At 52.3% G+C, this 15,377-nt stretch overlaps 6 protein-coding genes across 6 annotated transcripts; 3 read left to right on the forward strand and 3 right to left on the reverse strand.

Moving 5' to 3' along the window:
* Positions 1-351: 351 nt before the first annotated feature.
* BO94DRAFT_577455 (protein-lysine N-methyltransferase) lies at positions 352-2,096 on the reverse strand (the record flags this gene model as incomplete). The annotated part of the gene is made up of 5 exons (XM_025615176.1): positions 352-655; positions 770-905; positions 942-1,109; positions 1,200-1,787; positions 1,869-2,096. 5 exons carry the CDS (start codon positions 2,094-2,096, stop codon positions 528-530), a joined length of 1,248 nt encoding a protein of 415 aa, XP_025464652.1. The 3' UTR covers positions 352-527.
* Positions 2,097-2,414: 318 nt separating this feature from the next.
* BO94DRAFT_537934 (40S ribosomal protein eS24) lies at positions 2,415-3,348 on the forward strand. The gene is made up of 3 exons (XM_025612382.1): positions 2,415-2,533; positions 2,781-3,028; positions 3,090-3,348. Exons 1-3 carry the CDS (start codon positions 2,457-2,459, stop codon positions 3,164-3,166), a joined length of 402 nt encoding a protein of 133 aa, XP_025464653.1. The 5' UTR covers positions 2,415-2,456; the 3' UTR covers positions 3,167-3,348.
* Positions 3,349-3,833: 485 nt separating this feature from the next.
* Positions 3,834-4,290, reverse strand: BO94DRAFT_537935 (uncharacterized protein). Its single transcript, XM_025612383.1, has one exon. The coding sequence runs from the start codon at positions 4,085-4,087 to the stop codon at positions 3,926-3,928; it is 162 nt and encodes a 53-aa protein (XP_025464654.1). The 5' UTR covers positions 4,088-4,290; the 3' UTR covers positions 3,834-3,925.
* Positions 4,291-4,830: 540 nt separating this feature from the next.
* On the reverse strand, positions 4,831-6,369 carry BO94DRAFT_472473 (uncharacterized protein; the record flags this gene model as incomplete). The annotated part of the gene is made up of 3 exons (XM_025608436.1): positions 4,831-5,913; positions 5,974-6,081; positions 6,145-6,369. 3 exons carry the CDS (start codon positions 6,367-6,369, stop codon positions 4,831-4,833), a joined length of 1,416 nt encoding a protein of 471 aa, XP_025464655.1.
* A 3,475-nt stretch (positions 6,370-9,844) lies between these two features.
* BO94DRAFT_472337 (RNA binding protein) lies at positions 9,845-11,474 on the forward strand (the record flags this gene model as incomplete). Its single annotated transcript, XM_025608421.1, has 4 exons — positions 9,845-9,924; positions 10,037-10,737; positions 10,791-10,987; positions 11,040-11,474. 4 exons carry the CDS (start codon positions 9,845-9,847, stop codon positions 11,472-11,474), a joined length of 1,413 nt encoding a protein of 470 aa, XP_025464656.1.
* An 819-nt stretch (positions 11,475-12,293) lies between these two features.
* On the forward strand, positions 12,294-14,150 carry BO94DRAFT_537939 (UDP-N-acetylglucosamine diphosphorylase). Its single transcript, XM_025612384.1, has 3 exons — positions 12,294-13,078; positions 13,139-13,873; positions 13,958-14,150. The coding sequence occupies exons 1-3, from the start codon at positions 12,362-12,364 to the stop codon at positions 14,027-14,029; spliced, it is 1,524 nt and encodes a 507-aa protein (XP_025464657.1). The 5' UTR covers positions 12,294-12,361; the 3' UTR covers positions 14,030-14,150.
* The last annotated feature ends 1,227 nt before the right edge of the window (positions 14,151-15,377 follow it).

Consider the following 15,377-nt stretch of genomic DNA (forward strand, 5'->3'; position numbering starts at 1 on the left):
GAAAGTATCTTGTTGATCATGGATGCTGCCATTTATACATATTTTCCTTCTTTCATTGTCGATACTACCTACCCTACCCTACCCTATACTGTGACTCTTAATGAGCGTGATTCCAGCATCATCGCATGCGTACATTCTTTGCTACTTGCTTCCTTTTTTGTGTCACTGTGTTACTCTGATGGTCAGGCCGTGGAGGTGTTCTCTCTCGTTCTGCCCTTTCATTTGCTGTCTCTCATTCCTTCTTTCTTTCTGTTTCCCCTTCCTAAAGGCGTTCCGATAGATAGATTATGATACCCATGAGCGATGTCTGATTCATATACATCTTGCATACATCATATGTAATATATTCTTCGACCATATCCAATACAGAAGTTAAACATGCATCCATACTTCCATACTTCATACTTACGTCTATGCATGCCTGCCTCTTGAGCATACTGACATCCATCCATATAGGTACAATCAAGCCTCTACTCACCTATCACCATTTCAGATACACGCGTCTCCTTTACAAACAACTTTTATTCCTAGAAAGAAGCAAGGTACGAGATCCGATAGGTCTGGATCGGAATCGCCGTGGAATGAAAGAAGCCCGTCTGTTCGGATTCAGCGGGCGATTCAAACGGGATACGTTCTACGGTTAGATGTTGGTCTTCTGTATTCATAGTACAATCATTGTTAGTGTGCATACTCCCCGTTCATGCATGATTCTTAAGATTGGGAGACAGTAGAGAGGATTAGGGTTAGAGGGAAAAGGAGTGAAACGCACCACAAGCCTTCAAAAACGCCCCGAAGGTATGTTCATTGCGTAATGTGGCGGAGATGAGGAACTCTCTGACGCAGTAGTTCTCGAAGAGGTCTTTGGCGGTCTGGACGAACAGGGGGACGAGGTCGACGTCGTAGATCTGGTGATTGATCAGTTCTCTACCTTCCTAACTTACTAGGGTAGAGATTGATGTGGGTGGACAGAAAGATGGAATGGGTAAAGTGAGGTGTGAGTAACACAACGGCAACACAACCCGGCGCAACCATAAGGTCGGGAAACTCAACCCCAAAGAGGTAATGAAACCCAACCTTGTCCTGTCCAGTTTTGTCCAGTCCAAACTAGACTGAACAGAGAAAGGCAGAGAGAAAAGAAAGGGAAAAAAAAGAAGAAAAATAACAAGGGAGGTGAGAATGAGGAAGAGAAAGAAGCATACCAAATCCGCCCCCAGGGCAACATCAAACTCAACCTTGCCCGTCATCCATTCCTCCTGCTTACCATCATCATCATCCTCCTCCTCCTGGGGACAGCTCTCCATATCCCTCCCCCATTCCCAGATCCTCCCTCTAAACCTCACCCTCTCCAATTGATTCCGCTCCGCACAATCGCCAATCTGTCGCATTAGCCCCACCTCCCGATCCGTCGCAACCACCATCTCTGCCCCGAGATACTTGGCACAGAGCATCGACACTAGACCCGTCCCCGCGCCTAGCTCGAGCACCCGTTTCCCGGCAATATGTGCTTTCCCTTCCGATGTAGCAGAGAGGTATGTAGCTAGATGTAGCGCGGCTTCCCATGTTCGGTGGCCGGTTGTGCCCGCAGTGAGAATCGCATTGCGGGATTCCGAAGTGAGAATTGTTCTCGCTTCTGGTTCTTCACATCCTTCTGCTTGGTTGGTGGTGGTGGTGGTGGTAATTGGCGCAGTGTAGGTAATGTATGTTAGTTGCTGAGCTTGTTGGATGGAGGATGGTTTGGGGGTGCAGAGGAGCGTGCTGTAGGTTTCTAGTAGATTGTCGGAGATTTCCTGGCCGGGGGATTAGTTCTGGGGATTGGTTTGCGGAGATGTGTATGGGTATGCAGTGCATACTGGTAGGGTTCAGCGTACATCCTCCTCGGGGTTGGAGAGTAGGGATTCTAGTCTCGTGATGAGTCGTTTGAGAACGCGCGTGCGATATGCTGGTGGGGGGAGGGGTCTGGAGCTGGGTTCGGCGAAGAGGGCGCGGTAGATGGCATCTTGAGTGGTGGGGTGGAGTAGGGTGCGGTCATCGGGGACGGTAAGGAGAGGAGGCTCGAGTTGCTGGTAGTATTGGGCTGTGAGGAGAGGGAGGGACATGGTGATGATATCAAATGTACGAGAGAGAATCCAAAGTGATGGACTGCGGAGTATAGATCGGAGTTGTTGGAGAGAGATGTGCAGAGATTACTAAGCACTATGCTCGTGACCCCTAACTGGATGGAGACTAGCTGAAATTACTCAGCAGCTACCCGTATCTGGTAACTGGCTAGCCTGAGGGGGTTAGCGTGCCCCTAGCCGAGCCCACAGCGACTGCACAACGAAACGAAGCCAAAATTGAATCGAGCGCATCTCGAGCCCGCCAACGACTGACAGCGACTTCGACAACCCGCGCCCCCATCTGCCCTTCAGCTTCTCCTTGTCGCAAGCAGATTCTCGCTGTCAACTGCACCTGCAACCATGGCCGACGCTCCCGTTACCCTGCGGACTCGCAAGTTCATCCGCAACCCCCTGCTTGCTCGTAAGCAGATGGTCGTGTAAGCTCCCTACCATCATCAATCACCACATCGAGCTGGCGGCCAAGGAGGAATCACGAGGGAAGGGAATGAATAAAGGAAGAGGAGGCATGGACGAAAAGTCCGGTTCAAAAGGGACCGATATTTGGCAGACTCAGTCCATGTGTTTCGGTCAATATCGATATTGGACATGCCAAAAAATTTATCAGAGGCCGCCAGCAAGATGGAAGGGGGAAAACAGGCATGCTGATGATGTTTTTGCAAACAGGGATGTCCTCCACCCCAACCGCGCCAACGTCTCCAAGGACGAGCTCCGCGACAAGCTCGCCGACCTGTACAAGTCCAACAAGGAACAGGTCTCCGTCTTCGGTTTCCGTACCCAGTACGGTGGTGGCAAGAGCACCGGCTTCGCTCTCATCTACGACTCCCAGGAGGCCCTGAAGAAGTTCGAGCCTCACTACCGTCTGGTCCGCATCGGTGTTGCCAGCAAGATCGAGAAGGCCAGCAGACAGCAGCGTAGGTCGACCACCGCTCATGATGATGACCTAGGTCTCGAAATACTCACACTCTCGCACAGGCAAGCAACGGAAGAACCGCTCCAAGAAGTTCCGCGGTATCGCCAAGGTCAAGGGCCCCAAGAAGAACAAGGACTAAGCGGATCGTTTCGATGGATTTCCGTGCGGTTGAAGAGGGGGGTCGTTGCTGGATTCGAATTCACTTTCGGATCATCGGATACCTTACTACTCGGACGACGAAGACGGACGCCGCGGCCCGGGGCTGAAGACGATCAAGAAAAGGATGAATTCCCTGCTGGATATGAGGAACGGGGGTGTGAGTGGAGGGCGTTTTCTCGTTTTTTTCTACCGTATGGGGCGGCCACCGCCATTTCTCATATCATGACCCCCATGACTTTCGATGACAGGGAAAAATTCAATATCAAATCAGACTTGGAGATCATTGGGCTGTTCTTCGCGCGTGCCGGGGAAATTCGGATGGACACTAAAATCAAAATAAATTCCTTTTCTGTTACTTTGTGTTTCCCGGATGTCGATCTTGGCCGTTCTTTTAGATCCTTCAAGCCCATCATCCAGCACCAAGGCCCGACTCAGAGCCAGCCGGCCAGACCCTCCACCAAATCAGATCCACCCAACAACCCAACAATTCTCCTACCCACTCACTCACCATCTTCCTTGGATCCTGTCTATGATGATATTATCTGATCCCCAGGTCACTCACAAACCCTATTCCCCGTTCCCCATTCCCCGATCTCCTTACCTAGTAAGTACCCTTCTCCCGACTCCCCGTAACATGTACACAAACAACGTAGTTCCCGATAAACCTCCCGTGCAACAAACCCATATCCATCCATTTCCCCACCTTCCCCCCCCCATCAATCTACCACTTACTAACTACCTAAATATCTTTGTTACTCTGCCCCAGAAAAGTGTAACGCACCCACCGGCAAGCGGGGACCGGACCGGGGACCGGGGACCAGGCACCGGGGACAGCTATGTACCACATCTCCTCATTATTCACTTCACGGGTTTGACTTTGGTTGAATGTAGTGTGTAGCATGACGCATGGAGGTGAGAGGTGGTAGGTGGTAGGTAGTAGGTGGTATGTATGTAACGGCTTGGCGGGTTGTAACTCGTGGGAGTTGGGTTTGGTGGTCTGAGCTTGAATTGGGCTTCAATGGATGGATTGTCTGTTTGTTTGTTGGGGGGTGGGGGGTGTATGGGTAGGTAAGGTAGTAAGTAGATAGTAGGTGGTGGTGATGGTGGTGGTTTGGAAATAATACATTATAACTAGTAAATATCATATTATTATTATCAAGGTCGGTCGGGTCAGGTAAACCCCTTAGGCCGTCAGGCAGCATAACAAAGTCACGGGAATAATGGTAATTAAAACAGGGCAAAAGTAGTGATCTGACAAGTGACAACAACGGCGCCCTCCCTCGCCCAGCAATAATGAAACAGTCGGAACAATCAAGATCAGCGAGCCACCACGAACAAAGAACAACCAACCAAACCAGCCTTAAAATGACGCAGCCAACCAACCCTCATATTACTAGTAGTAGTGTAACATTTTCTTTTCTTTCATGTCCGTGTATGTGGATGTAATGTCACAAAGGATCAGAGCCCTGGTCTCTGAGAACGTTTTCTGCTTTCCGGCTTCCCTGTTTTCCTGTTTCCAGGGATGTTAGTTCCCTTCTCTCTGATGTTGGCGGTCTCTTGAGATCGGCGACGCCAAGGCGCTTGAAGGCTATAGATAGCTCGTGAGCTACCCTGGCTCCTGGGGACGCACAGACACCCTTATCCCTAGTACTGACTCGCCGGGATGGCGGTGTGGTGCATCTCCGTGGTCGATCGAAACGCCGAGGTGGGAATCAACGGAGGGCTGGAATGATGTCCCAGCGGAGGGCGCGTGTAGCTAAGCCCATTCAGTAGCATAGATCCTGACCCGTCGGGCTTGGACTGGCCCTTGTCTCGTCGTTCGCTGCTGCTATACACATAGGTGTCGGAGCCGTAATCCGAAAGGTGATCATGCGAGAATGTCCTCGACGGTTGCCCATCCTCCGCATTAATCGTGTCCATTGTAGTAGTAAACGACCCAGCGGAGATCAAAGGGGAAGAGGTGCCACTAGACGGCAACAGCCCATAGAGCATATCTGATGTCGTTTTGGGCCGCTTGATAGGGCCGCTTCTGTAACCTCCATGTGGGCTCTGCATACTGCCATGGTTCAAGAAGGTATTCTTAGGAGTCCAGCTGCTCATCCTATAGTCGTGCGGTAGCCCAGAGAGGGCCTCTTCTGGCGTGGTGAAGGCACACAGTCCCATCTGGGCCTGGTTTCGACTAGGATTGGGGAGCGTCCGATTTTCCCCTTGCCCTTCCACGGCAGAGAAGCTCATGGTCGGTACGATGGGTGGGGCATCGGTCGATTGAGTAAGATTAAAGAAAGCCGAGTGTGTCAAGGCCGTCTCAGCATCACTGTCCGAGAAGACTGGTCCATGGGGGCTCCTGTCAACATGAACACTATGACCCCACGTCTTTGGATTCCACGTGCATAGATCCGTAAAGACGTTTGGGGAAACACCCGACATGTATGCTGAAGACGGGGTTGTGTACGCCGAGGCATCTTCTTCGTAGTGAACAGGGGGATCGACGCCGAAAGGAAACCGGTGGTATGCACTCTGAGCATGAGCTGATCCCATGTCATAGTTGGACGCTCGTGGAAAAGATGTCATGCGAAAGGTAGGAGGAGCTGTCATAGGAGCTCCCCCTATCTTTGGAGTCATAGAGGGTACATACAAGCCCGGTCTTTGAGACGAGGGCATCGTAGCAGTACCCGAAGGGTAAGGGTTCCATGAACTGGCTTTCGTCTGCAGCATTGACGAATTTACCTATGGGTTATCAGCGCTATTTCTCGATGGCAAGATACCCGGAGACGACGCAATACATACCCTTAAGAACTGACAGTTCGTGTTTCCAGAAGTGCGGCAGTTGGAGCAGCCCTGTCCATCTCCGGGATCCCCGCTACATTTGATCTTTCTTTTTCGACACCGATTGCACTGGTTGATATAAGCATCTATCTCATGGTGCAATTACCTTGGAACTCCAGGAGGTTGACTCACTGCGACTTGGATTCGACGCCTCGTGGAGTGTCGATTCTTGCTGTCTAGCTCGGTGCTAGGGCTCATACAACCGCTGCTCCTATCAACCGACTCGTAATGAGACTCGCGCCGTCCAGAGGGTGCTAATGATAGAGCTTCTCGCTTGGATGATGGATCGAAGCCGATCTCCTCCGGGGAGTAGAGGGGTTGAGCCATTGCCTGATCAAGCGGTGCGGAGGAATACATGACGCTCTCTATTGCGAGTCTTGCATGTAGTCAAGATAAGTCTATGGAAGGTAAAAGCTTCTCAAAGGTGGCCTGGGAGCATAAAAAGGGCTGTGGATCAGGGATGGTGGTGACCAGCATGTTCCGTCTACCATCGAATATTGAAAAAGGAACCGGGAAGGATGAGGGGGCTTTAGCCGGAAGCAAGGCCAGATTTAAGTCCATGTGTCAGTGGTGCGTCGTCGTTTTGACAGAAGGCCTGGCCCTTTTTGTTTATGGTGTGTTATTTTATTTTTTTGGGGGGGGCATGGGGGAAGGGCCACTGCTGTTGGCTCCTGGGCATACCTCTGCAGACCGATCATCACCTCACCTGGAGTATTTCTCCAGGTCCCAGGGAAATTTAGCCATTTCCCCATTCGAGGTGGGTGGCTAGTTTGATACCTTACTCTTCCTGCTCTGGTTGTACCAGGAGAGCAACCTGCAATTTTCCGTGTTGCATCTCATTCAAGAAAAGAAAAGAAAAGAAAAAAAGTGTAGGTTGGAGACTCCCAAAGCATGCTGATGGCAGGCCAGCCAGGCGAAAATACCCCGGCGCTTTTAGAGGTTCGGTTTCACAAAAGTAACGTTGCACCGGTTGACATGATTTGATAGTCACCACCGCAAGGCCTATCAGTCCCAGCTGGGACGGTCAGAGATCTCTGAGCTGTTTCATCCAATCGCCGCCAAAGGGGCACTCCACCTGGGCTCGCTCTCCGCCACGCCGGGCTCTGGATGATGACATACTGTTCTCATGGACGAGATGGCGTCTGAAGTGACAGGCCAAGTCTGTAGCAGGAATTAAGCGGTCGTGGAGCAGACAGCCGCCGGCTACGTTTGCAGGAGGTCTCCCAGATGCGCCCGCCTACCCTTTTGCCTGGGCCGCGGGAGCAGTGAACGTGTGCATGTTTGCCCATGATAGGACAATGGTCGGTATAGGAACCCTTATTGGCCACTGTCGCCGGGATCAAACAAACCTCTTTCCCCCCCCTGCGGTCTAAACTTGTCTAGTACTTTTGACAGGCAGCATGCCATCTCGAATCGGATCGACAACCACCATAGCCACGAGCCACTTCAGATACCGGGAGTGAGGAGTCCTTGTCAAGGTAAGGAGAAGCCGGCTCTATGACCTAGAGATGACCAAGAACTCTCGTGCAAACGGACACACTCCAATAAGATTACACCAATGTCCCGGAAAGCTTGGTCCCCAGCTTCCCAGTAAAAGAGACCCTGACAGCCGCTTAGCTCGATTAGATCATTTTCGGGTCTAGCAAATCATCAGTGTGGGTTAGCAGCCAAGACTAGATCAGAGCGTAGCCCTGGTATATACGGACTGCCTTTAAAATTGTGTCCAGGTCACCGGGCTGGGGCTGGATCTTCACTAGACTGCATGGCTTCTGGGTTCCTGGTTTTGCCATGGAGACGCGCACAATAAGAGGGAAAGTCTGGCCCTTTTTAGAAAAAAAAAGAAACCTGGGACGAATAGGATAATGGCAACGTACTTCCTGAACCTGACGGCGACTGACAAGGGCTGTGGGCCCAGGGAAGATCTACTCCGTAGTATGCATGACGTTCAGGGGCACGGGGTCCGGTACATATTCTCACTGTCTGGCAGCAGTGGTGCCGACATCTGCTGGCGCTCAAACCCACCGGCTTTCAGACGGTGATTGGTCCAGATCGGGACAGTTTCCACTTGTCAGTAGGTCGCATCGTTCGAATAACGGCGAACGGAGCTAAGGGATTAGTGTGTTTTTGGTTGGAGATCAAGATCACACAGCGATAAGCCCTGGGTGGTCATGTTTCATAACCGGTAGCCAGTGAAATGAGCAGAAGAAACAAAGAAATGCGAGATGTGAAGTAGAGACAGTTAGAAAGAAAAAGAAAAGAAAAGAAAAGAAGAAGAAAAAAGAAAAATCAAGATAGGGAAATTAGGGGGGCTGTGTCAAAAAGGGAAAAAGAAAAGATAAAAAACAAAAGGGAGAAGGAGAGAGACAAAGTCCCAGCTAGCTGTAAGCTGAAAAGATGTGATGACCGAATTACTCCATCTTTCACCTCACTATCACCTAGTGGTTGGATCAGACCAACGGCCATTGGCAATAGGACCAGCCACCGAATAGGAGGAACCAGTGGCACTCATGAATCCCTTTTTGTCTAATCAATAGTGCCAACCGGCGTCAATTCAATCATTATTGTGAAGATAGCCCATGTTAAGGTGCACCACGTGTATCTTATTAATGACCTAGTATTTGCTGGCATAGCTGCACCGACTCAGTAATGGGATAATGGGCAGGCGGTTGGATCCAGCTGCAGGAGACCGCCCGTTTTTTCCAAACGTCCCCTGTGGTGGAACTCATGAATCAGAGGGGAAACGGGCAGGTGGCCGGACCGCAGAAGGATCTGATATCCATCACCGCTAAACTGGAGCAATTTCCCGTGGGGGGTGGTTGAGTCCCTGTTGAGTTCCCCAAACCTGTTCCTTGTACTCCGAAGAGCAGACGTCCTGCGCAGCCGGAAGCTTTTGGCATGGGGCCAACGGCAGCAACTCAGTTACAGCAGCAAACAGTGCCTGCTGGATCTCGGCCCAAGTCTAGTGCAATACTATCTCTTGCCTTAATTTTTCTCGTCCAACAGGGTTCTCCGGAAGTTATGCCGCTCAGTTGAGAAGAACGGTGGTTACACCGGGGGGGGGGGGGGGGGGAGGAGCGCCGGATCGACCATCCGACTGTGGGAACGCCTTGAAACCGCCGATAGTAGTAGTGATTGAAAGCAAAGCAAGCAAGTTGCTTCAGGGTCTGTATGACCATCACGTTGCTGTCACTAAAAGGGGAGGGGGAGAGAAGCCCGTAAGTAGTTAGTACCAACCCGACCGGGGTTGGTCATTGTGTATCTATCAGGCAAGAGTATCTAGGAGTTAGTTCATGGTTCATGGCTGATTGATGGATCATTGAAGTTTTGAACACCTAGAAGGTGGGAAGGGAGATCAATCGAAGTATCTGCTAGTACGAGATAGTACTAGTAGATAGTAGTAAGTGGTACTTTGGCCAGCCGGCCAGCCAGCCAGCCAGGCTGGCAGCAAGCCGATCGACGAGTTTAAGGCAGAATACCTAAATTGGCTGGGCGGCAGCGGCTCCGCATGAATCGCAACGGACTATTACCGTTGGCCCGTCGGGACACTAACTACGGAGAGTAAGTTAGTAAGGGAGTTAACTTGTTACTAACAGTCGCGTCCTCCGTTTCTTAGCTTTGCTGCTGCTGCTTCTTCTCCTCGGCATCCTGGTTCTTTTGCATTCCCGGTGCACCCTCTCGGCCATCCTAGCCCATCCACCTGTCGCTATCGGGCCTATTAGCGTCTCTTTCCCTGCCCTTGGGTCTTTCTTGTCTTTGACCTCTTTTTCCTCTTCCTGTCTAACGCATCGTCGATCCTCGCAGTATCACCCGCAGCTGCTGCCGGGAATTCGCCATGAGCGTCCTGCTGGAAACCTCGCTGGGTGACATCGTCATTGACCTGTTGGTCGACGAATCCCCCAAAGCTTGCGAGAAGTGAGCAATCCCCCCTTGTTTTCACTCCCCCGTTTTTCCATGGCGCTTTGATGCGCGCATACAAGTCGAGTGGCTGAACAGGAACTAAGCTGTCTATGGTCTTCCGTTCTAGCTTCCTAAAGCTATGCAAAGTCAAATATTATAATTTTTCGCCCGTTCACAGCGTCCAAAAGAACTTCACCTTCCAGACCGGCGATCCGATTGGACCCGACTCCCCAGAAAGCGACGGTGGTTCGTCGATATGGGGCTTGTTGCGGGGTCCTTCTTACCGGACATTTCCCCTCCAGCTCCCGCCCAAGCTGAAGCATGAGGAACGCGGGACGGTGAGCATGGCCACCGTTCCTTCCCCCAATGACCCTGATCTGCGCATTGCCGCTAGTCAGTTCATCGTCACACTCGGAGACAACCTCGACTACCTGGATGGCAAGGCCGTGATATTCGGGAAAGTCGTGGAGGGGTTCGATGTCCTGGAAAAGGTCAATGAGGCCTTTATCGATGATCGCGGTCGGCCGCTCAAAGACATCCGTATCCGTCATACCGCCATTCTCGATGACCCCTTCGATGACCCCCTGGGCTTGGTGGAGCCACCAGAGAGCCCTGTGCCGTCCAAGGCGCAGCTGGCTACGGTGAGAATAGCTGATGATGAGAAGCTGGAGGACAACATGGACGAGGAGTCAATGGAGAAGCTCCGACGGGAGCGCGAGGCAAGGGCGCAGGCATTGACACTGGAGATGGTTGGCGATCTTCCCTTCGCCGAGGTGAAGCCGCCAGAGAACGTCTTGTTCGTCTGCAAGTTAAACCCGGTCACTCAAGGTATAGCCCCAGTATCGCCCTTTGATCGCACCGAAACTAATATGTTCGAATAGATGAGGATCTTAACCTGATCTTCAGTCGCTTCGGGCCCATACTGTCTTGTGAGGTCATCCGGGATAAGCGAACCGGGGACAGCCTACAATACGCTTTCATAGAATTTGAAAACCAAAAGGATTGTGAGCAGGCGTATTTCAAGATGCAGGGGGTCTTGATTGACGACCACCGCATCCACGTGGATTTCTCCCAGAGTGTGAGTCTACTCTCCGGGCGCTCTTTTCCAACTTTGCTAATATTCTCACCAGGTATCCAAACTGTCCGAGAGTTGGCGCAATGCTACCATCTCCAAGCGCAGCAGCCAGCGGGGCGGCTTCGGCGGTGTAGCCGGTTTAGAAAAGAAGCGCCAGTATCGGGCATCTGAAAATCCTCGACACCGGGACGATTATAACATGGTCTTCGACAAGAATGAGCCCAATGGGAGGCCTGCTCGTCGTGACCAGTCCTACAGTCGAAGCCCACAGAGGGAATTACTACGGGATTCACAACGGGAGCGGCGAGTCAGTCGAAGTCCCAAACGGGACTCCTATCGCAGTCGGTACCGGGATCGATCTTACAGCCGGAGCCCCCCACGGCGTGATTCCTATGGTGACAGAGACCGGCGGTTTAACGACAGCGAGCGTCGACGGGATCGACGGGATCTACGGGATGATGATAGATACCGGGAAAGGCGCCGTCGCTGAGGTTGGTGATGAGGAAGTATATACTAAACTAGAGTGCCATAAGCAAGGACCCTTGAGACCCGGTCAGGACTGTCATAGGCTGGAAGCATGACCCTGTAAATATATGAAAAAGTTGACTCTTCCTCCTTCCATCAGACCTGGTATCTCAGGGGTGAGATGTCAGGTGGACAGGCAACAAAAGGGACTGTTCACAGCCCCTTCATCGGACGGGCCTATTCTAGGCTGTGTTGATGCACTGCGCCAACGCCACGAACCCGGCCCGCTACCGAGGATAGGAATGAGACTCGGCTTCCGTCAGCCTCCATCTCGTCTTTCATCGTCTTTCGAGTTTCTTTTCGGTCTTCACTTTGGAAGATCCGGCAACTGGTGCAGTCGGTGAGGTGAAACCGGGTCCACGGCTACCCCGCCACCCGCCCACCGCTACGCGCCGGTGATTGGCTGCTCCGGACCGGACGAGGGCTGCGATCGAACAATTGATGGGCGTGAGAGAATAGCGGCCCCTCATAAGCCATAATAATGTATCGGCGGCGGTCGCTAGTCCGTCTAAAAATAATGAATTGAAATTCAGGGATTCGGATGGTCGATAATAATAACAATATTGGCAGCAGCAGCAGCAGCACCATGATGGACAGTGGACTACGTAGCCTGTAGGCAGTAAGACGTAGTATTTATTTGTTCGTGACGGACAGCTCCCCCTCCTCTGCAAGCTTCAACATCACCCCGCGCTTTACGCCTGTACATCTCCCCCCCTCCCTCCCTTGTCTTTTTCCTGCCTCCCTCTCTTTCTCCCTCCCTGTTTCCCCTCCATACCCCTCTACTCCTCCCCCCCCCCCTTCTCTCTTTTGATTCCTGATCCTCTAGCACTACTTCGTTCAGCATCATCGACCATGGCTGCTGCTGCGATCAAAGAAACTGTCTCCAACCTCTTCCATGGCCAGTCTGAGCCCGCGCTGCGGGAGCCCTCGGGCGAGGAACTCCAGCAACTGAAGCAGAAGTACACCGATGCAAGACAAGGGCAGGTTTTTGCGTTTGTTGACGAGCTGAAGCCTGCCGAAAAGACCCAGCTCTACCACCAGTTGAGCAACTTCGACCCCACCCGCATCAACGAATTGGCCGAAAAGGCCCTGAACCCTCCCAAGGTCCAGGACGACCCCGTCACTCTAGAACCTCTCCCCGACGTGGCCACGGCGTCGATCCTGGACTCGGACCCGAAGGACATTCAGAAGTGGTACGATGAAGGTCTGCAGTTGGTAGCAGGCAACAAGGTGGCAGTGGTGTTGATGGCTGGTGGACAAGGCACCCGTCTGGGAAGCTCTGCCCCCAAGGGATGCTTTGACATCGGCCTCCCCAGTCACAAGTCCCTTTTCCAGATTCAGGCGGAGCGGATTGCTAAGCTCCAGCTCCTTGCTAAGAAGCTTTCCGGCAAGGATGCCGTGATCCCTTGGTATGTCATGACCAGCGGACCTACTCGTCAACCCACAGAGGAGTTTTTCCAGAAGCACAACTACTTCGGCCTCGACAAGAGCAACGTGGTTATCTTTGAGCAGGGTGTCTTGCCCTGCATCTCCAACGAGGGCAAAATTCTGATGGAGAGCAAGTCCAAGGTGCGTGGAATCTTGCACACATATACTCGGCTGAGGCTCCTTTCTGACTGTACAATTTAGGCAGCTGTTGCGCCAGACGGCAACGGTGGTATCTACCTGGCCCTGTTGACATCCGGAGTGCGGGAGGATATGCGGAAGCGTGGAATTGAGCACATCCACACCTACTGCGTCGACAACTGCCTGGTCAAGGTTGCTGATCCCGTCTTCATCGGCTTTGCCGCCTCGAAGGATGTCGATATTGCTACAAAGGTCGTTCGGAAGCGCAATGCCACCGAGTCGGTGGGCCTGATCCTTCAGAAGAACGGCAAGCCCGACGTCGTCGAATACTCCGAGATCGACAAGGAGACGGCCGAGGCCAAGGACCCTAAGCAGCCCGATGTGCTGAAGTTCCGGGCGGCTAACATTGTGAACCACTACTACTCCTTCCGTTTCTTCGAGTCCATCGAGAGCTGGTCCCACAAGCTGCCCCACCACGTTGCCCGCAAGAAGATCCCCTGTATCAAGCCCGAGACCGGCGAGGCGTTTAAGCCCGAGAAGCCCAACGGCATCAAGCTCGAGCAATTCGTCTTTGACGTTTTCCCTATGATCCCTCTGGAGAAGTTTGCCTCTCTCGAGGTGCGTCGTGAGGACGAGTTCTCGCCTCTCAAGAACGCCCGGGGCACCGGAGAGGATGACCCCGATACTAGCAAGGCAGACATCATGAACCAGGGCCAGCGCTGGATTGAGCAAACTGGCGGTGTTGTTGTCACCGAGGCTGAGGCTGTTGGTGTGGAGGTCTCTCCTTTGATCAGCTACGTAAGTAATTCCGGTTTTGCGCCAATGAAACCACCAACTCTTCCACATACATTCTTGAGACCAGACTGACGTTTTGAGTTACAGGGCGGAGAAGGACTGGATTTCCTCAAGGGCCGTGAGCTCAAGGCCCCGGCTGTGATTGAGAAGGAAGAGTGAAGGGGGAAAAGGATGCAGACTAGCATCTTGCTGGAGTTAGAATAGCCTGTATGAAATCACTAATAATGCATATCTACACCACGCGACAGCCATTATGGGCAAGGTTGCATTTATCGGCCAAGGGCGTTCCGATACTCCTTCCAGCGACGCGATTGGAACGTACCGTAGATGATACGCACGCGAACCTTGGAAATAGGATAAGGAAGCTAGAGGGCATCCATGATTTGCAGGTCGTTGGCCTTGATTGCCAGCTGGATGCGGCTATGAGTTTCACGGTTGGGCTTTACGATAACCATACAGCTTACTGATCCGACCTATACTCGTATAAGTACACCGGCAATGGAGCTCATCCTCCCATCTTGGGGGCAGGTCTAGACTGGGCCTACTCAGAACGGGTCCGACCCCGGCTTCGGACGTGTCTCCTCCAGACAAAAACAAAAAGCAAAGTGCATCGACGTCGAGACTCGAGAGAGCGCGCCACCCAGCTGCATGTCATCGAGAAAGACAGCCGCCCGGGTGGTCTTCGAGAAAAGCATTACGGGTAATGACCAGAATTAGCGCCTCAGGCCATGCACACCCGTGGCCAACCGCCAATCAATCCGGGGTCCAACCACCTTACGCGATACGGGAACGGCCGGGACCCAGGGTAATTTTCAATTCGATCCCGGTACCTTTCCAGCTCCCGTACGAAAAAAGAAACCCGGCGACGGTCGTGTCTTTCCGTTTCCTTGCTTAGCTTCATCGCTTAACTTGTTGCGATCGAAATCCTTTCCTACTCGGTCGTCTTTGTGACTTGGAAGAAACCGTTCAAGAGTATTATTCTTGCTTATTCTTCTCTCGTGGTCCGGAGGGATTGGTGTTGCTGTGTGGTCTAGTGTCCAGTGCTGGGTTTGTGTGCCTTTTTTTCCTTGTCATTTTTTTTCCCTATCATTTTCCCCCATTTGATCGCTTTGGCTTTGTCAGCCCACTTTTTTCAAGACTCAAGAGTGGGCTGTCGGAAGTGCTGCTGTTCCTCCTCCAAGGTTCTCGAGCTAACAATTCAAGCAGTCCGATTGACAAGGAGTTTTTTGATATTTGTTGTTGGGTCTAGGAAGTGAGTGCTGTCAAATGTCCCTCGTGACCTTCATACGCCGGTTCGCGACGACTTCGATTCATTCCACCACCATACTCTCCTCTCCGTTTCTGTGACCGCATCCTTCCACATGGGAAACAACTCGGTTATGGGCATTGCATTGGACGGCCAGTCGCTTGCACTGCATCGGCGACAGCTTCGCGCATGGAATATGTCGGGTCCGTCTATTCGCGCCTCCGACGAGTTGCTCCATGACGCCCACCTGCTATGTCGATC

The sequence above is a fragment of the Aspergillus sclerotioniger genome (assembly GCF_003184525.1).
Source record: "Aspergillus sclerotioniger CBS 115572 chromosome Unknown BO94scaffold_25, whole genome shotgun sequence".
In the NCBI taxonomy this organism is placed as follows: domain Eukaryota; kingdom Fungi; phylum Ascomycota; class Eurotiomycetes; order Eurotiales; family Aspergillaceae; genus Aspergillus; species Aspergillus sclerotioniger.

What these genes read in the sequence shown, in the direction of transcription:
- BO94DRAFT_537935 (XM_025612383.1), bottom strand. Translation starts at nt 4,087, where the DNA reads ATGCTACACACTACATTCAACCAAAGTCAAACCCGTGAAGTGAATAAT.
- BO94DRAFT_537939 (XM_025612384.1), top strand. Translation starts at nt 12,362, where the DNA reads ATGGCTGCTGCTGCGATCAAAGAAACTGTCTCCAACCTCTTCCATGGC. An exon ending in TGATGGAGAGCAAGTCCAAG is followed by an intron (nt 13,079 to 13,138) that starts GTGCGTGGAATC and finishes TGTACAATTTAG; the next exon opens with GCAGCTGTTGCGCCAGACGG. An exon ending in TCTCTCCTTTGATCAGCTAC is followed by an intron (nt 13,874 to 13,957) that starts GTAAGTAATTCC and finishes TTTGAGTTACAG; the next exon opens with GGCGGAGAAGGACTGGATTT.
- BO94DRAFT_537934 (XM_025612382.1), top strand. Translation starts at nt 2,457, where the DNA reads ATGGCCGACGCTCCCGTTACCCTGCGGACTCGCAAGTTCATCCGCAAC. An exon ending in GCTCGTAAGCAGATGGTCGT is followed by an intron (nt 2,534 to 2,780) that starts GTAAGCTCCCTA and finishes TTTTGCAAACAG; the next exon opens with GGATGTCCTCCACCCCAACC. An exon ending in GAAGGCCAGCAGACAGCAGC is followed by an intron (nt 3,029 to 3,089) that starts GTAGGTCGACCA and finishes ACTCTCGCACAG; the next exon opens with GCAAGCAACGGAAGAACCGC.